The 20339-nt window shown below is 39.4% G+C and overlaps 3 protein-coding genes across 4 annotated transcripts in view; all 3 read left to right on the forward strand.

Moving 5' to 3' along the window:
• Positions 1-4521, forward strand: part of LOC131892709 (inaD-like protein) — a 23578-nt gene extending 19057 nt beyond the window's left edge. Inside the window, exons 20-30 of the mRNA XM_059242540.1 lie at positions 195-752; positions 856-1071; positions 1138-1392; positions 1449-1616; positions 1684-1743; positions 2000-2101; positions 2278-2506; positions 2650-2846; positions 2917-3072; positions 3135-3281; positions 4194-4521. Of these exons, the coding sequence (XP_059098523.1) occupies positions 195-752; positions 856-1071; positions 1138-1392; positions 1449-1616; positions 1684-1743; positions 2000-2101; positions 2278-2506; positions 2650-2846; positions 2917-3072; positions 3135-3281; positions 4194-4364 (2259 nt within the window). The 3' untranslated portion in view covers positions 4365-4521. The remainder of the gene's footprint in view (positions 1-194; positions 753-855; positions 1072-1137; positions 1393-1448; positions 1617-1683; positions 1744-1999; positions 2102-2277; positions 2507-2649; positions 2847-2916; positions 3073-3134; positions 3282-4193) is intronic.
• Positions 4522-6304: 1783 nt separating this feature from the next.
• Positions 6305-19991, forward strand: LOC131893521 (CHH-like protein). 2 transcript variants are annotated; one of them, XM_059243572.1, is made up of 3 exons: positions 6305-6738; positions 7025-7407; positions 8012-8599. In XM_059243572.1, exons 1-3 carry the CDS (start codon positions 6736-6738, stop codon positions 8121-8123), a joined length of 498 nt encoding a protein of 165 aa, XP_059099555.1. In that variant the 5' UTR covers positions 6305-6735; the 3' UTR covers positions 8124-8599. The 2 variants fall into 2 exon arrangements, with proteins under 2 accessions (XP_059099555.1, XP_059099556.1); XM_059243573.1 differs by lacking the exons at positions 7025-7407; positions 8012-8599 and adding exons at positions 16422-16738; positions 19615-19991 and having other exon boundaries at positions 6326-6738.
• On the forward strand, positions 12440-13827 carry LOC131893520 (mandibular organ-inhibiting hormone-like). Its single transcript, XM_059243571.1, has 3 exons — positions 12440-12753; positions 12821-13248; positions 13326-13827. Exons 1-3 carry the CDS (start codon positions 12736-12738, stop codon positions 13444-13446), a joined length of 567 nt encoding a protein of 188 aa, XP_059099554.1. The 5' UTR covers positions 12440-12735; the 3' UTR covers positions 13447-13827.
• Positions 19992-20339: the final 348 nt, after the last annotated feature.

Genomic DNA, 20339 nt, shown 5'->3' on the forward strand with positions numbered 1-20339 from the left:
ATATTATGCTTTCGCCCCACTGTCACTAGGATGTTTTGCACTTAATAATCCTTGTTTTAGTCATAAGTATAGTGACTTGTAATAACACAAAGGTAATTAGACCTTTTGTGGTACTCGAACTATTTTTGAAGAAACCAAGTGCCAGATTAGAAAAGTTGTTAGATTGAAAATGTGTCCTGTCCATTTGACTTCAGAACCTCTTGTATCACTCTCCACAAAAGCACGCACCACCCATGTCCACCTCAATCACATGCATCGCCACCAAAACCGCAAATACCACCACGAACACCAAAACCTCTACTTCCACCACCGCCACAAGCTACTTGACGCCTTTTCTAGATGTTGGATTACCTGATAGAAGGCACTCAGAATCTCTGGAACCCTCAAATGTCGAGCTAAGGCCACCCATAGGCAAGAGAATCCATAGTCAATCCCAATTTACCGACACCGGACTCTCTCCTACCCTGAACATGACTGAGAACTCGGACAATCCCTTTCAGAATACAAATCTTAACATTTGGGAAAGCCAACAACAAAAACAACAGCAACAACAACACTCTGATGAACCTCCATCGCCGATGATTGAAGCACCTCCACAAGGGGCATCGCCGACACATCTTCAAGCCGAGTTTCAAGCACCCCTAGGAAATTCATTGGCTCCTGGTCCGGTGGATCGCCGAGGCTCGGACGCTTCATCCGTCTCCTCAATTTCAGATTGTCCAACTCCACCGAAGAGCCCTGAACTTATTCAGGTAGTCAAACACTGAAACAACCCAATCGTCATGCATAGAATTTATACTACGTAGCTACTTCCAAGCACAACATTTCTTTGACCCATCGGTCTCTGCTAAACAGGCTGGACTGAGTGATTTGGAGCGTCAAGCGATCCAACAGAAACTTCAGGCCGAGCTTCAGGCCAAGAAGGAACAGCATCTGACTGTTTATACCAAGTCCAGCATCGATCGGGGGGATGAAGACAAGTTCAGTACTGAGATGGCCACTCATGTAGAGGTCCCCGTCAACACTGAGGACAAACCAGCTCGTTTGACAGCCAAGAAATTGAAGTCCCAGGTTTGGATTCAAGTAGCTTTCCACCCTGAGAACCTTTGACCGAGTTGTTTTGTTGACATCGACCAGGAATCCAGCTCCGAGGATGAAGATGACAATGAAGATGATTACAATGAGGAGAAGATCAACATGTCCGAGAACTTCAAGGTCTTGAGTGGCGATGTGATTGAGGCGAAGATCAAACGGGATGCCAAGATGGGCATGGGCATGGCCTTGTCCGGTCATAAGGACCGAATGCGCATGGGCACCTTTATTTGCGGTCTGCACCCGAATGGTCCGGCAGCATCTACATCTAAATTTAAGCCGGGTGACGAGCTTTTGAAGGTAGGGAGCCCCTGGGTGTTTCAATACCCGAAATAATAGAACCGCAACTTCCTCAGGTCCACAACACCGTTGTTCGAGGTCGATGCCACTTGAATGTGTCCGCCATAATCAAGAAATTACCCGATGATATTCCTATCAATGTGGTGGTCCTGCGGAGTGAAAAGAACCAAGAAAAGATTGCAATACAAGAAATTACCCAATTCCCCATTTTCTTGGACGACGTTGTAAGCAATTTATTTCAAAGTCAAAAGGTTTCTAAATTGTCGAGTAACTTAAGGTTTCTATTGGCAGATTTTTGGGAGCCCTGAATTCGGCACTTATTTGTCAAGAAGAGAAATCAAGATGAAAAAGGTAACCTCGTCGTATTCTTTGAAACATGTGACAGAGTTCCTATTATGTGATAGATTTTACATGCTTCCGATCCATTTCAAGTATCTTATTGCTGGATAAGTAGAATTCCACTTGATTTGGACAAAATAGGGCCCAAATATGGTATTATCAGATAATAAGCTCCTTTTATTGAAAATATTTCTTTAGCGCAGAAAAACGTTTGCCAGAGGCGTTGCCAATTTAGACTAAAAAATAAACGCACATCTCTCATTAATAGACTACGGAGGGCCTCGGCTTGATGATTATTGAGGGATCCCACAAAGTTCTTGGAAAGGGCATATTCATCTCGGACATTCAACAGAACAGCCTTGCGTTCAAGGTATGTCTCATCACATTAATGATCAAATCTGGTCTCAACTCACTTCAAGGGCCGCAATCATTTCCCGAGTCTTCAAAACTTAGAACTCCCCTCCAGGCTGCCGCACGAGATTCAGGATCATTCACTCCTTTCTCTCGTTCCAATGAATTTGTCAGCCCAACTTTTTCTTTTCGTAGGCAAGCATGAAGGTGGGTGATATGATTTTGGCCACGAATACGGAATCGTTTCTGGGAATTTCATATGACGACGCGGCTATGATTCTAAAACAAGTCACTGGAACCGTCCGTATTCTAGTGGTGAATCCGACTGATGAGATAAATAAACGGGAAGAGGCCAAAAGTGCGCCATCCAAAGCGGAGGGGAAAACCCAGGGCGCTGATTCAACCAAAGAAGACCCGGCCAAAGGTAACGGCTAATTCCTTCCAATAGTAATAGCTCTTCTCTGGAGATCGTTTCACCCCATATATCACGACTCATTAACCTTTCCAAGACTTATCACGAACTTGGGAAGATATGATTGGCCAATTTTCTGTTTACTTTCTATTTAGCTGAAGCAAAGGAGACCAAAGCGAAGACACCAGCAACCCTGGCGCCAGAGCCGCCAGCAGCGGCAAAGACCCCGGCCAAATCTCCCGCCAAATCTCCCGGAAAATCGCCGGGAAAAACTGACCCGAACAAAATTGATATCAAAAAGGATGCTAATGGGCTCGGATTGAGTATCTTGGGAGGCTCCGATTCGTCTATTGTACGTTACTTCCATTGACAAACCCAAGGCAAAATTCAGCTCTTAAGAAGACTTCAACTTCTCGTTTCAGGGAGGCATCTTCGTGCATGAGATCTATGGTAGTGGTGCTGCAGAGAAAGATGGTCGTTTGCAAGTGGGCGATCGATTAGTATCTGTTAATGGGGTCGATTTTAAGTCAATCAAGTATCAAGATGCCCTTCGCATCATTCGAGGGTCAAAGGATAAGGTGAAAAACACTATACATATCTAGCTAAACAAGCATTCGTAACCTTCATGAACATCCTCCAGGTGACTTTCATTATTGACCGCAAAGAGGCAGATCCGGAAAGCCTGTTCACAGATGTTTCTGTGGAACTTGTGAAGAAACCTGGAAAAGGTCTAGGCATGAGTGTGGTCGGGAGCAAGGAAGGCAACGGAGTCTTTATTTCCGATGTGGTAAGGTCTGAATTTGATTTGCAAATCCGGGAATCCCTTTTAGATTGAACAAAAATAGGCGAGAAGGATTAAGAAAACCCACATGTTGATGCCATTGGACTTTTAAGTGAAGTATACTTAAAAGCCTAATCGGCCCTTTGTTTTCTGTTAAAAATAACTTTTGTCATGTCATAGAGGAGGGATGACTCTAACTTACGAATACGTGTCATATGTGCCGAGACCGATTAGTGTCATATTTATTTGTTTATTCGCTTTATTTTTTATCATAGCACTGCAGAAAAAGCCGATCAGCATTGTCATGGGCTTTGTGGCATTCCTGCTCAAAAAATAACATAGAAATTGCCTCACACGTGGAGATTTATATTAGACGCTATTAGATTTTTTCCTTCGCATTTTTATGCTTGCTTGAATTGTTTGATTGACTTGCTTTCGAATGATATTATCCTACAACCACAATGTGCATTCGAATGCACAAATAACGGTGATCTCTGAATGGTTTTCAGCAATTAATTGTTTTCTTCTCTGCTTGACCGAATTCTAAGCTCTGCATGGTCGGAAGAGATATATTCAAAGTCTCGTGTTTACTCGGACAAATCATTTTTTACTGCGCCCTACCATTCTCATTCACAGAAATAGGTCTTGACAAAGTCTTCTTGAAGCACTCACTACCGATATTTTAGGAATACAAAGACTTGTAGTGATTGCATATATCCTTGGGAGTGGCGTCACACTTAATGATTTGTATGATAGTCGAGCAGATCATTTGAGATCACACAGGAGGCAATTAAGATCCTAATTCAACACTTCTGTCAGGATCACAGATTTGAAAGCTATGATAACCTTTGCAAGTCACGAATTTGCAAACTACTGATTAGTTTGCGTGCATTAACAAAGCTTTTCTTCTTCCTTTAGATTACTGGGAGTGTGGCAGAATTAAACGGTCAAATCTTCCAAGGTGACCAGATCTTGTCTGTCAATGACAAAGACTTAAAGCAAGCCGATCAAGATGAGGCAGTGGCTGCCTTAAAAACAGCATCTGGAACGATCAGCCTGAAGCTCAGACGAATAAAACCGGAAGTGTAAGCTATCTGCTTCAACCCGTTGACACTTTGGTGTAACAAGAACCAACTAAACAACGAAGGACCTAGCATTTGAGAATCTGTGATGAGAAAACTCTCCTTCCCTCTAGTGAGCATATTTAAGTGCCAATAAAAAAATTGCCTGTCCCAAATCAATAACACTTATTCTGCTACAATTAATCAAATCTTTAAAAAGCTAAGGCGAGGTGAGCACTTAACCCAAGTAAAAATTGGACATGACTTTTACCGCCCACACATTAGGTTTCTTTCATATACGACTTCCCACCAAAATTACATGACGCCGAATACTTTAATCAAAGGTCGACAACCTTAACAAATCCAAAGGTCAGCCATGAGCAAAAGTCCTAAGGGAAGTTGATGAGGGGTGATTCACCTCCAGGAAGGGTGACCATCAAAAGTAGGACGCTTTCCGCTTCATGTTTTACATGGAAAAGAGTTTTTGCAAGTTTGTTTTAACTTCAACTTCTCAATACGCGTTTGAAAGTACTTTCAACCAAGTTGAGTCGCTAATTTAGTGATATTTTGTTTCAAAACATTGAGCACTTTTTAAGGGTCTTACTAGGTCCGGGTTCTTGGTTCTGACCTTCAATTCACACAATGAAAAGATTGCCTTCATTCGCCATTTGAGCTTGATGAATTTGATTCAGATGAAGTGAACCCCTTCCAACCATCCTTTTTCCAACAAATCTGGTGAAAAGCCAGTTTCGTGGTTCGTGATGCGTAAAAAAAGATGCTGGTTATGGCCTTAATTCGCCACAGGGGAGACCCAGGATGTGGATCATGATTGACAGTATTCAATACTTTTTTAAGCATACAAAATTTTCGTGGCATTCTTTGGACTGGTTGTCCTGAAATGAAATTTGTTTTCCATTTCCAGATTAGTAAGTCATTTGTTTTTTTCATATCATTTGTAACTGTATCTTTCTGTTTAAGTGTCTTGGTCCTCGCAGTCGAATGACTGTGAAGGATGAAACCATAAATAACGTTGCATAAAAAGTTGATCAATGGCACTTATAACCCACAGAGAAGAAACACCAAGACAGGACCTGCCTGGAAAATAATTGTAATAATTGAACCACTGGATGGAGCTGGTGTCGAATATTTATGTTATTCATGCACATGTCGAAAGAATGAACCTCTTTCGAAACTTAGGAACTAATGTTGCTCGTGTGGTACGAACGAAATTTCGGTTGGGCAGCTCAAACTGGGAGAGAGGAAGACCAATGTCAGATTGCTAAATAAACTTCTTGTGACATCCATGACCGAAAAGAAGTGGTTATTCCATGTTGTTCACGCGAACACAAGTTATTAGGCCTTGGACAAAGAGGTGGTGTAAAATAGCAATAGAGGTTTTCCAAAAGGTAAATCCTAAAATTTTACATGCAGTATTTTTCGCTTACAATTCAATCACCCGCAAAGGCAATAGGTCTATATGAGCCTACAAAAACGGGTTCTCTAGTTCCTGCTCGGGAACTCCATTTGCTATTTTACATTTTAGACATTTTAGCAACGTGCATCAATGTATCACGTTTCATCTTTGTTCTTCATATTCAGTTCCTACGCATATTTTTTTTATTAAGTTTTGGGAGAACTAAATGTTGAATATTTGATTTTCAGTTGTGGCAAATTGTTGTATTGAAAGCCTAGATAGTTACCTTAATTTTCAATATTTAGCCTTTTCCTCAAATTTTGGGAGGCATGAAGTGATTTTTAAAAAGCAGTATACTTTTCCTAGGGATGACAAATGAGTCTTGTTTTTGGAAAATAATCATTTTTTGTAAAAATAAAAACAGAAAAAAGGAAACACAAAGATTGGGAGAACAAAACAAATTGCTAACGGGAAAATAACATATTTTCAAAAATGTTAACAATTTACGCTCAAGTTGGAATTTGCAATAATCGTTGCATGCAGTATTTGTATGGTAAATGATAACTGGCTTCTTATGAGTAGTATGAGCACATTTAAAATGATGAATGTAGCAACAAAGAAAAGTCAACTTGGACTTTTGGGTGATTCGTTGCGTGTTTGAGAGTTAGGCATTTTTTTTGCTTTTGTTAGTCAATTATCCTTACTAATGGTCTCTAGGGAAAATGTTCTGTGGCAAATCAAGTACATTTAGCCCGTTTCATTGCTCTCAAAGACTCCCCGCTGTGATGCATAAAAAGCTACAAGAAGAGTTTAATTACTCGACATTGATCTCTCGAGAGTCAGATGCCTTTGATCCCTCACTTGGATCACAAACCCAACATGGATCAGTGGACTTTGGATCCTGTTCGGTATCTAGATCTTCGACATTACTAAGACATCACTTGTTCACCGGCCAATCTACCAATTGGCCATCCAAGGCTGCACAATGGTAAGCGCATTATTATTCACTCAATAATATTAGCAAGAAAATAAGTTTGCGTTGCGGTCCAAAACAAATGAAAAAGCCAGTGAATATACCAATAAATACGAATCATCGACACACAGCAACACGGCTTCTCTTCAAATGTTCATCGGGGCAAAGTAAGAATAAACGCATGTGATATTTGTTTGTTTGTTCGTTCGGCATGCGCCTTTGTCCAAAAATAGATTGCTCTTTATTGTTTATTTGTGTCTTGTTGCATGTTTCAATGTATCGTTTATCCATTTTTTTCCAGTCCTATCATTGTCGTCTGATCTCTCCTCCTTTTTCCTCGCCAACCTCTCTGGCCATTCTGGCTCTCAAAATATTCCTTATGGCAAACCTTATGCCAGCCCAAGCTGGACTCATGTCGTCCAATTCTCCTTTCCGTTTCCGATTTAATGGTGACTCGTTGGGAGGGTTGTCTCCATTTAAACGGGACAACGCGCCCCGAGGAGACGCCGATGCCTTGGAATTACAAAAAGCTGTCTATAACCCGTCCTCACAAATGTTAAAACGAGATTATGAGACCTTGCAATGCAGAGGAATGTATGATTTGAGTATTTTCACCAAGCTGAACCGAATCTGTGAGGATTGCTTCAACTTGTACCATGATGCCGAGATCCATGAGCTTTGTCGGTGAGTGTACTAGTAGAGCATTTGGGTTGACTGATATTATTTAAAGAAAAGATAAATTTTAGAGAGGCTTTGGTTAGATTTTGGAATATCCCGGAAACTGTGCTTGAAAAATAGTTAGACAAGCCAAGTTTTCACCCCTTTTGGACCATTTTGATCGTCCTTTGAGTGTGTTGCGATTTTGTTACTGTACTCAAGGTAAGTGACTTTAAGGATCGAACCTGAAAGTATCGAAACCAATCGAGATCTGTATCGAAAAAGAAAGCTAATACTCAAATGTCCCGTCGATTTCTATCTGTTATATTCCTTTGGCTTAAAAACTTCATACCTCTTTAAATCACTACAATTTTGTAATCTTGTGCCTAAAAGAGTCTTTGCTACAGAGCAAATTCTCGCATTCTTTGTTACAATGTTGTACCTGATATGGAACCTTAAGATCCTTTTGGCGTTGTTTCCAGTTCAAACAAACCCTTTGATAGAGTATGACAGGTACGTAGAACCTTCATTCAAGGTTAAGCAGGCAAAGATCCATTCAAAATGAAGAGCCCAAATGCTGCCACATTCCACAAATCAACTCGAGCTCAATCAATCGTTGAACCCGTTCTAGGTCCGAGTGCTTCAGTTCGTTCGCATTTCGAACGTGCCTTCAATCACTTCTAATGGAAGAGGAATCCGATTTTTACCTCGAACTCGTCGACATTGTGGGCAAAAAGAGATAATGATGGGATCAGACAGAACCTTCAATTTGATTTGTACTCCTCTGTCAGATAGGTAAATCATCAGGTGATTTTTTGAAATGTATGTTCCTAGAAAAACCTAGTTAGGTAACGAGGCTCCCTTCAGTTCCCACGTGGACCAACTGACCTTTGTTGATCTTTTCATTGTTTCTCTTTCTCTTACGCTCCTCCAAACAATTCTTGAATTTAAAATCAATGGCGCTGCTGAAGTTCTTGAATGAAAGAGCATTCATGATTCTGGGAATGACCATTTAAAATGGCACCACGTGTTCGCAATCTCAGTTTGGCCGTTACTGGCAGGATGGTTTGGTCAATTTTGTTTCCAGTGTAACCGAGGTTTCTCTACCTCAAGAACATTCATAATGTATAAACTGTCCGCCTTTCAATAAGTTCCTTAATCGATAATGCTGAAGATATGTTACATTGAAATACATTTGTCTCTATGAGATCCAAGTTGTTCAAAAATGCGGTTGGATTCTAAAAATATCGTCTCGAGAGGCCACTTCACCACGTGATTGATTAGATTTACTGATCAACAGAGGTTCAATCAGCTAGTATTCTTAGTAGACTTTATTTGAACATTGGTGAAGGACTTCCCAGTACAAGCTCATCCGGGAAAGCCATGCCATTCTATTTCCATTCCCATATAATGGGTCTCATCTTAACTCCGACTTAGTGTTCTGGATATTCTATAAATAATTTCGCAATGACCTTGGGACGCAGCCGGGGCGATTTGTTTACGTAGCAAGATGCTTTGTTTACCCAAGAGCTCAAGTCCTATCAATATATGCCACTATAAAAGAATCTGTCTGAATCAAAATGTCAGTGCTGTCGGCGGCGTTACCGAAAGGCCCCCATCGATGGACATGATAAACTGATGAAGTTATCTTTTGATGAGCGATAGAATCAGTTCCAAATATTTTGGTTCTTAATTCTTTTTTTTTATCATTTTAATGGAACTCCGAGCACCAATATTGAAGCAATTGCCGAACGCAGAGTTTAGGGTGCACTTTAGTGACCGTAGTGCCTCTATGGGAGTTTTGACAGTATACTGTACATCTTCAAGCCCTCTAGAATTCTGGTTAGTTCGCACAAGGAAGTTCTCATGTCTTCTTTCTTTTGCTGTTCACATTGCTGCCCTCGGATATTCGTGGGGAATGCGTGGGCGTTGATACTTCAACAAGTTTCAAGTCAGACTTGGATATCCTTACGGCGTTCCTGACTGATCTGATCTGACAATTCTTCGTCCTTAAAAATCGGTGCATATATACGCGTAGGCTTGGCTTACGAAGCAACATACTTTCACAAGTGGAGATTAAATAGTTAAGTTGATTGAAGAAAAAATACGAGTATCAACAGACTAGCATTCGACATAATCACGAGTTCTGCATTCCTGGCGCAACAATGTTTCCTAAAGTTTGCTTCAATTTGTAACTGATCAGAATATTCTTCTTTGTTATTTTGTCAATATGTGACAAATATTTCCCCCTTGATAACAGGAAAGATGGAATAACCTCCGTGTGCAACGACCTTCATTTATCAATCATTTCGACGGAATGTTGAAGCTTGTGATTCCGGTTTCACATGTAACCATTGAGCTTCATAATTTGGAAGGGTTCATGAACGCATAGCTGGCTTTATACGAACAAAACCGAAGTTGCTAAATACCAATTATGAAAAGCGACTTTCTGGTTTTACCTTTTTATTGGTAGTAGTGCTAACTTGAATTTGGGGAAATTGTCAGGGCTTGAATCTTTTTGTGAGGACTCGAGCCCGTTTTCTTCGAACTTTCCTTGGATTATTGGCTTTCCTTAAAAGAAAAACTTCATTTCGTGTCATCAGAATTCAACCAGATTGACACGATATCGAATTTCTTCCTCTCTCATTTTTTTGAAGATCGCTTTTAGTAAGCAAATAGCTATTCAATTCACTTGCAACTGCATTAGTCCAGTTACTGTTTTGAATAACGCCAGTCTGGAGACCACTTGATCAAATCCAGTATTTTTATGATAATAGCTTTCAAAATAGCCAATAACGAAAAAAACAAGGGATTTTGCATAATTTATTAGTCGTAATTGTTGTTTAATCTTCTTTGATAAACGACAAGGAGTGAAATAGGACAAGCATTGGCGACACTTGTCAACACTAGAATCATAAAGTGGTCAAAAGCTGCGCTATCTCAGTCAAGCCACTCTTGAAACAAATCTGTGTTCTAGAGCAGACCAAAATTGAGCAAAAGCCTGCTGCCCATTTAACCGCAATACTTTTGTGGGCTCGTTTTCCTGCGTAAAAAAAGTTTTCATTTTGCACTAACGATTCTACATAAATATAATGCAAATGCAACATATGATATGAAGATATGAAAGTTTATGTATCATCTATGATAACATGGTGGCTTGATAAAGTTATTTGTAGTCACATCTAATTAGATCCAGTTATCGCATAAGAAGCAATAAAAATGTTAAGCAGGACTCGGAACATGAACAACAACATTTTAAAGGGTGTAATTCCTCTGTAACATGTTAAGAGCGACTCAAAATTGAAGAAAAAAACATAAGAAATGGCCTTTTTGACCTTAGTTTCGAATGATGACGAACACTGGTGCATTGACGTAATGAGCAAAACAAAAATAAGTGCTCCTTCCTCCTCTTCAGAATTGGTCACTTGAAGTCTCAAAAGATTAAAATGTGCGCAGAGCTTAGCGCAAATTCGGTAAATTGGACACGTTTTCGGCGGGGACGTTTAGTTTTCAGGGAGCTAATGGCACACGAAAAAAACACGTCCAGAACACTTTTGACGAAGTAAAGATTCACACTTCAAAGAACCTCTAAAAAAGACCCCAATTAGCTTGAGCTATAGGAATTAATTTGTTCCTTAAACGTACATGTTGGCTACGGTTAAGTGAAAATTGAAATTTGATAGAAAAGAACCATCACAATGCCCATAATTCTGGTTTGACGATTTTTGGATATAAATCCAAAGGGCTTGGATGTTAAATGGGTGGGCACTTATAAATTAATGGTGATTTACAAGTGAGTTGTGGAAATAGCCAAGCTTAAAATTGATCAAATCCTCATAGCTTCTAACTATGGCTGATTCCAACATGACCTTAGATCATTTAGTAAGAAAGAAACGGTAAAGACCATGAGGAATTCGATCCATAATTGAGAAGCAACTATTTTTTACATTGAAAATATAACCCCAATGTTTGAGAGTTCAATTGGTCACCGTTCATTTTATTGGGAGCGAATTTATAAAGGTAAAAATGTTATTGAGACGCCGAGCCATTGAAAACATGTCAACGATTTTAAATTTAAAAAAGATATTAAAAGTTGGGTACAATTACGAACGCATTGGTTGGAAATCGAATTTCTTAACGGATTATCAACCGTGGAAACGAATGCAGTTCCTTGTACGTCGTAAAAAAGGTATTCAACTCCAATGAAGTAGGTCAGATTTGATGAAAACGATGAAAAGTTGCTTTCCTTCAAAAACACATTTTATATTTTAAATAATAATTCAAAATACAATGCAATTGCATATTCTTCCTCTCGTAATAGGTCATTCTATATTGTTTTACAAACCCATTTTCAAACTTGCTTGCCTTTTTGCCAGTTCTGGTCGCAATTATTTCACTGTAGGGTTTGCACTTCAAATATTTCCATATTTCCTTAGGAAATATTTTGAAGAATAAACTATTTTTTTATTCCTTTGAGTGACTAAAAAGTTCCAAAACCTGTGAGAAAATGTAACTATAAACTGTTATAGAAGTGCCTCAATGATATTGGCTTAAAATATGATCAATTACATTTTCACTTCCTCCGAAATTAATTTCAATAGAATAGTAGAGTTCAAATGAAGCAATAGCAGTCGAGCGGTCTAAGATGCAATTTAAACAGGGCGAGAATTTTCTCCTCAAGTGTGGTGGGTTCAAGTCCCTCTCTCTCTTGGACATCCGGCTCTTTTTTGTTTAATTTGCCATATCCTAAATCCTATATAAACCCTGTCCCTTCTTTACTCCGTTCACATCCAGAGAAAATTTCAGAGTTCGTCAAATGCATCCATCTCAACTTTCATTCATTTTATTTGACTGCAAGTTCAAATCACCTTCCTTAATTCAATATCATTAAACAATCGTCATGCATTGTCCAACATCGTACTATTACCATCACTTACCACTCATTCAAGTGGAGCTCGTTCCTCGTTATCCTCGTCCTCACCTGAGGCTGGTTTATTGGTGCTCCTCGTTCCAACAGACCATTGCCATACACACCGGTGAGTTGTTGGCGTGCACTCCCATCATTTCTCCCACTCCTCCCACGTCTCATGGTTTTTCTCCTGAGCAATAACCTCCCTCAATAGGGGAGAACAAACCTTCGAGATCACTTTTTCACTCATGACTTACTACGAGGCTGTTTGACGAGGATGGTGAGATCAGTATAAGATTGACCCTTGTCAGATATGGTCATCTTTTGGTGGCTGTGATGTCCTGAGTGAAACAAACAGTTATCTGTAGCCCAGAACCTCCACTACTACACAATCACTTCAAAAATACAGTATATGAGCAGTCTTTCCAGAGCAAACACTTACCTGAATGGAGCAACTAGAAAGGGTAAGCATCACCCGGCATTGCTCACCTTGGCTCAACAGGTGATAGATAAAATGCCATTTTCTTCCAGTTATACCATGGTCTACCTTCCAATCGCCTCCGGTTTCGTTGGCATCACATCTCTCCCTCCAAACTGGCCTTCCTACTGTTTCAATTTCAAATCATGGCTGACCTGATTCAGGCCAAGTCCACCCTAATGACCGCCAGCTCACCATCCCGGTTTCGCCTGGATGGTTATGGGGACCATGGAGGAGCACAACCCACGATGGGCACATTTACCGCCACCCTTAAGCGAGACTCTCCTAGTACCACGGAAGGTCGTGCTGATGCCTTACAGTTGGAAAATCTAAGACATACACTGGGCCAGCCCCACAAACGAGATTATGAGGCCTTGGAGTGTCGCGGAATGTACGACCACGGGATCTTCACCAAATTGAACAGAATTTGTGATGATTGCTACAACTTGTACAAAGACGTCGAAGTTCACCACTACTGCAGGTAACGAAACTCGCCCAAGGTTTGGTGAGCGAGCCAGAAATTTCGTTTGTAACCGGCTCTGCTCTTTTCCTTTCCAGATCTGACTGCTTCAGCACCTCCACTTTCCGTCAGTGTCTCCAATCTCTGCTACTTGATCAAGAGTCAGATGTGTATTTAGAGCTCGTCGAAATCATTGGCAAGAAGCGGAAGAAGCGATAGTGTTGTCCGAACGGTGTGAACCACTTTCTTCTGAACACCCCTGCTGACCTCGGAGGACTATTTGTCAGACACCAAACCATTCGTGATCAAGACAAAAACATTCTCAACTCGTCCAAAGGCATGATGTACGCCTTTATATAGCTCTTCGTCTATTTTGAAGGCTTCCTTTTCAAAACCTTCAGGGAAACACCCTTTATCAAAGTTCATCAAGACATCAGGACAGCCTAGGGTACTCTGGCGAATTTTAAAGTGTGTCTGTTTTTATACCAGTCATAGTAATTTACTCCAAGCCTTGTAGCTGTTTGTAACGAGATAAGCCATGATGAAGAAATGCTCTATTCAAAATATATTTTGTGTTGAAATAAACCGGTTTTTGATGTACATCAAGATGTATTACACAAGTATTATGAGGCAAATTTGTAGCTTGTTAGGACCATATGGAAAAGTCTTATTGGCTTTTAAAAACAACGGCTCTTAAAACCAAAGCTTCTTCATTGGTTGACAAGGAATCGTCATCATTTTTTCCTTGATCCAATTCCGAGCAATATCAACATCTCCCGAACAACCTCCAAACTCCAATATACCTGGTCAAGTCATTACGTCTTAAAATATAAGCACAATGAATGGAGATTTTGTGAATCCTTGCTAAGACCTTGGGTTGAAGTGAGGTTCTAAATCTTTGCCGGTGTTTTTTCACCTTGACAAATATGAAAAGAGTTGGAAAGGATTTGAAAATACAACAGAGTTGTTTTTGTCCATGGTTTCTAAACTCAACAAGCAGCACATGTAACTTCCTTGGTCTGTTTTCAAAGGAAGCCCCTTTCTGAATTACATTAACAATGTACTAATAAATTGCGAAAATATCTAGGTAAGTAGTAGGTAAGACGATATTATCGAAGTCCAAAGAAGTCAAAGGTAGCACAGGAAGGAAAAGCAATTGTCTTTAAAAAAAACCTCTCGTTTGTGGTATCGTTAAAAGTATGCCATAATTCAAATGGGTTTCTAATTCATTATTATACGTGTATCTAAATAACTCTTGTAAGTCGACTTGACCTTCCTTTTAGGTCCTGTTCTTTCTGATGAACGTGTTGAGTCAAAAGTGACAAACACGCCAAGATTTGTTTCAGAGGTTCCAAAATGGTCTTTGTTTTTCTTGCCAGATATTTCAACATTTGGCCTTAATTTTATAGATCATTATAGTTATGGATTTTATTTTTGCAAACAAGGTTGGGCAACACAATAAAAAAGTCTTAAATTTACATTAGGATTAGATTAAGATATGTTACGAACCAAAAAAGCTGGCAAATCCTTGATGTTAAGGGATAGTTTAGTTGACGATATGGAAGGTGTGAAAAAACTTGAAAGCAATTGGAAATACCGTATCTTACATTTTTTTCTTATGAGAAAACCTGAACTAATCTTAGTGTAACCCACCTTTGCTTGTTATTCTTCTAATCTTAGCATCTTCGTTCTCTTATCGCTAAAATGACTAAGGTCATCAAAATTTCACACTTCATTTTTCTTGTTTTGATGAGGTTTCTATTCAGAATCCCATTTTGACAAATTAGAACGCTCATTTTTTGTAGTCCTGACATCTTCTAAAAAGGGTCACTTCAGGTAAAGAGGGATTTTAACATTTGACCTTAATAGGACGAGAAACAATAAAGTTATTTAAGTAGAAAATATATGATTCTTCATATTCGAGATCGAAGATATGCGTTGCCAAAAGGTCAACGAGTATTTTTAAACATGCATTCTTTCAAAAGGAAAGTCGTGAGAACAAGCGCTTATCTTTGACTAAAAAGCTGCTAATACACTTAAATGTCCTGGGATGGGAAATCATTGATTCATTGAGAGGATTTGAGATCTGACGTCGACGAAAACTCGCTTAGAGACAGAGAGAAAGAGACCAAAACCTCCGTGCGCTACATCTTTAAGATCTAAGAGTAGATTGAGGTCAACTCACTGCCTAAGCTTTTCCTTTATGAAATGACTTTCAAGTTCTTGGTTGGCTCCCAGATTCATGAGAAAAAAAAGCCCAGTCTCATGACAAGTTCCAAGTGATATGGAACTTGCCAACCCGGATGAGCCTTGAGGACATTGTGAAACAGAAATGATTGCTTGTTTCTGGCTTAATCGTGAACAGTTCACGGTAAAACGATTTCTCCTATGACAGAATGAGATTAAAGTAATCTTCGTTGTAGGCGGACACTTATCAAAAACTCCCTTGAGCAAATTTTCTCGAATGGTGTACGTTCTATTGGGGAGACGAAGAATGTCAAAAGACGGAACTAAAAGATGGACAACCACTCACGGCACCACGTGCTTTTGGGCTAAGATCTTCCTTCAATGCAACAATTCCAAACTGTAATGGGTAGACTTAGAGAAAAGGAAAATTCACTAGCAATCTTTAAGGCAAAATCCTTTGTAACGGAAAACGGAAGAGTGCGAGAATCAACCGATTGTGTTGCTTTGATGGGAATTAAAGTGCATTTTTCAGTCAAATGTTGGAAAGGTTAAAAGTAGACCTTGAAAAGTAGGTTAAAACCTGGAAGAAACCTTTTTTTAAACTTTTTTGTCTCTTTTGGTCGAAAAAAATTTTTGGGCCAAATTTGATTTTTTTGCCACTTTTCCATTGTCTCGACTCTTTTTCGACTTTTTCTAGCTAATTTTCAAATTATAGGACTTTTTTTCTCCTTTTATTATAATTTGTTCAAAAAGGGTGCGGCATTGCTTACGACACGATGAAATTAATCTTTTTTTTGGCTTTTTTTAAATGTCAGGTCTTCAGTTTCAGGTTAGCTTGAAATCAATTATCGGTGTTTCTCAAAGAACCGTTATCCTTACCAAAGATGTGCGTACCTCTACGTCATAGAAATGCTCTGCGTACTCGCTCCCAACCTTTCGCAAAATATGTATTATCTTGTCACTTTGAATTGAAGTACTGTTTTGTCAACCCATTTTTCCATTTACAGATCCAGGGCAAACCACTCCAAACCTCATTTTTCTCTGCCACAAGGGTTGCGATGACCCTTGTTTGGTTCACTACAATGACACTTGTAGTCTTACCCCCTCCGTCATCAAATTTGGCGGACGCTTACAGTAGACGATTGCGAAGTCCGTGGCATCAAGAGCGATACCTGATCCAATCATTGACCTCGATTGACCGCAAGAACTTCCAGAGCCTGGAGTGTAAAGGCAGATATCATCAGGGCATCTTCTCCAAGTTGGATTTGATCTGCGATGATTGCTACCAATTGTACAAGGAGCCTGAAGTTCATTCCATGTGCAGGTTTGTGGAGTGTTTGGTTTGTGTTAATCATAAGGGTTATGTGACGGGGTTGATGAAATTATACCGTATATGAATAAGTGCCACATCTTCAGGAAAGACGTTTGTTTACCACCATAAGAAAGGACTTCTCAAAATGATCGAACACCCATTTGGTCATACTTTTTGAAGTCTGAACTAAACTCGGCGTCGAAAAATCTTCTTGCTACTAAGCAAACCATTCAAAATATGAAAAATGTATCAAACATAAAACATTGGACCTGCCAAAAGTCTATTAGATTACCGGGTGCGCGAAAAAATATTTACACTTTGTTTTTGCCGAATTAATCAAGGTTGAGGGAACGCAGTAAAATTGTACTGTTCAATGCCAAAATAGTAAACAAAAATACAAACAAACAAAAAAAACCCAGAGCTTTCTAAATGCCATAGAAGCCGAGAAAATGCCATCTGAAGACCAATGAATTTTGGTCCGCACACTTTTGGATGCCGGCAAGAAACCGACAGAGATTGCGAAGCAGTTGGGCGTCTCCAGGCCAACTGTGTTCGCTCTTATGATCCCGTACGATCAGTTTCTCAAAGTACAGAATACGAAACGAAATATTATCAGGTGACTTGATTCATTTGTTACAATAAGGGTGTATTCAGTAAGTGTTTGTTGAATGGGGTGGTAGGGACTGCTATTCCTGGAATTTCGTTGACAACGGAACAAGGTTTGGCATTGTCTAGCATTAGCATAGTAGCAAACACCCAATGCAAGAAGGGATAAGTATAGCATTGTCGTGAAAGCGTAACAGTTTTTTTCCAAAGGTTTTGTTTACTTTTTTGACCTCGACATGAATATGTCACTCAAAACAGATATGCTCCTTTTGGTTTTCTGATTTCAAAAATATTTACGTACAGGGAAATTTGCCAAAGCCAGAAACGCACCGAGTAGAAAAATCCTTCTTTAGGTTAGACAGTAGGAAATGGAATAGGGGTGCTGCTATACTGTCCATTCGGTTTGCACTGTTAAAAATGGGGTTTTTGGGAGAAAATGTATTTCAAGTTGTGAAGACGGGTGGACAAATGCACGAACCGACTTCACGCAATTTCATCAAGAGATTCAAGTAGGATTAACTACTTAGAACGTACAAGAATGTTCTGTTCAATGCAACTGTGAGGGGTATTATCTCATGGAGTTTCGGAGTCTAAGTTTTAACCTGGTTGGTCATTGAACGAGGTCAAAAATTGAGTCAAAATGCGCAAAAATAGAGCTTTTTCGGGTTAGATGGGAATAAGATTTTCGGATCGGTCAAAATATATCTCAATTTTTTCATTAAATTTCTTCAGAAAACGGGCCTTTCTCTGTCATGAATTGACTATGGCATAGACCAGCCTTGGTAAGGCGATCGCACTGGCATTGTTTATAGATATTCAGTAGAGCATATGGTTAGAAAATCAAGGGAATTAACCGAGTCCAATTTTTGTTCTGTGGACTAAGGAGGCAGTGTCTTTCATAATTGACGTGGCGTTAACTATATATGGCTTCATGTGAAAAAAAATCATGATAATTTGGCTGCGATGGCGATTTTATGATGGTGCTATTGTCCCGCCATCAAAGAGTCAAGCTTTGAGTTACAGAATGCGGCGGATTAAATCCAAAAAGGCAAGTTAGGCAAGGCTTGCAAAGAGGAATTAATCCAAAAGAATGCCTGACGTCTGCATCAGCGCATAAATTCAAGAAAAAAAATCCACTTGCTTGATAAATGCGTCAATGGCAAAGGTCTAATGCTTAAACAAGTGAAAGCATTCGTTCGAAATTATGCCAAATTTGTAATTTTAGACGAGCCACTTCAAACGGTAGATGGTGATTGCTTCGGAAATTGATGGCGCGAACTTGAAAACGTCTTACTAAGGTTCTTGGGCGCTTTAACAATCGCAATATGTTTCCTTTCAAACCAGAAAACGACACAATGTTTTCCAGTGTTAGTGAAGCTTTGATCCACGTTTCCCTGAACCAGTCAAACAGTGTTGGAATTTATCTGGGAAGCCGTTAGGGATATTTGAACTCTTTTTCGAAATTACTATTAGTTTCCAACACGTTTTAGATTCTAACAAAATCCATTTGCTTGTGTTTGCGCTACTCTTATCTATTTTCCTCTTATGAATACTTTACGTGAATGAGACTTTACGTGCAAGTTGACGCAAGCCAAGCCGATAATGCACCTTTAATTTACCGGAAGGGAAACGAGAGTTGATGGTAAACCATTTGATGGACCAAGACTCATAGCTAAAATCAATACGTAAGTGTCCGTCAAAGAATAATCAAAATTAGATCCGACAGGATTATTGGTTATTTCCGAGTATGCTTGTGTCAACTTCTTCACATTCTTCAATACCTGAAGTATAACTTAGAATCCAAAAGAGTGAACCAATTTTTTTTCTCTCCTTATTTGTGTTTTGCTACTTCGCGGCAACCATTTTTCACTTCCTGAAGGGATTGGAGGTTTAGTTTCAGAATTGTATATTTCCTTACTTTTTATTTTCAATTTAAGACTGTTTGTCTCTTGAAGTGGCAAATGTGTTTCCAGTGACGTCCTCTTGGGGTGAATATATTTAGTAAACCATCTGAAACCGATGAGGGGTTGTGCGATATTTTATTGAGAAATTCTAAACTGTTTTTCAGAAAAATTGTCCTTTAACATGTCTCAAAAACAATTCGACAATCCGGTGGACCCTAATTTAAGAATATGTGATCTACATAGCTACAAGATATTTGATTGATCCTGGCTGAAAGTGGAAACCACCCCAAATGTAGACCATGCCTCATTAGCTAATAAGTTGGATTAATGTGCCTTGGTCAAAGGATCCATTAATATGCTTTTGGATTCCTATTTCAGGGCTGACTGCTTCACTTCACCAGTGTTCCGACAATGCATTGACGCACTGATGCTCCAGGAACACGAGGAGCTCTACTCAGAAATGATCCGGAGCCTCCGAGAATGAATCATTGATCCAGTGGCAACTGAATTATGTCTCAATATAGTAACGATCAAAGCTATTTGAGGCTGGCGAAAGTAATTCTTGTTGAATCGGATTCATTCACTATGAAATTGAATCGGCACATCACAGAGACCAGAAAAGCTATAATTCAAATGGAACTGCCCTTTTGTTTCTTGCATTTGCTCTAAGGCACTTTCATTTGACTGAAACGTTATTAGAAATAAAACTGAAGAGGATTATGAAGAACAAGATTTATTCTGTTTCAATACATAAGCAACAATTTTATAACATCGAAACTAATTCGTACCATAACATTTAACCTTTTAATTGAAGCAAAAATGTTCCATTTACACTTTCGCATTCTCCATAAAAGAAACATTAAAAGACGTCCGAGCCCAAGTTTTAGGGCCAATTGTAGTGACCGTAGAGTCTTAACAAGTATGTTGAGAGCAACTTCAAGCCCTCGAGAAGTTGGGTAAGTTAAAACGAATGAACTATTCCTCTCTTTTTCTTGGATCCCTTCATTGTTCAATTTGTTGCTCTCTAAAATTCGTAGAGAACACGAACGCAAGTGTTGATATTGTAACAGGATTTGGACAAGTTTTTGACCAAAATCAGATCA

This window comes from Tigriopus californicus, chromosome 2, assembly GCF_007210705.1.
Source record: "Tigriopus californicus strain San Diego chromosome 2, Tcal_SD_v2.1, whole genome shotgun sequence".
Taxonomy (NCBI): Eukaryota; Metazoa; Arthropoda; class Copepoda; order Harpacticoida; family Harpacticidae; genus Tigriopus; species Tigriopus californicus.

What these genes read in the sequence shown, in the direction of transcription:
- LOC131893520 (XM_059243571.1), top strand. An exon ending in GAAGTTCACCACTACTGCAG is followed by an intron (nt 13,249 to 13,325) that starts GTAACGAAACTC and finishes TTTCCTTTCCAG; the next exon opens with ATCTGACTGCTTCAGCACCT.
- LOC131893521 (XM_059243572.1), top strand. An exon ending in GAGATCCATGAGCTTTGTCG is followed by an intron (nt 7,408 to 8,011) that starts GTGAGTGTACTA and finishes AACCCGTTCTAG; the next exon opens with GTCCGAGTGCTTCAGTTCGT.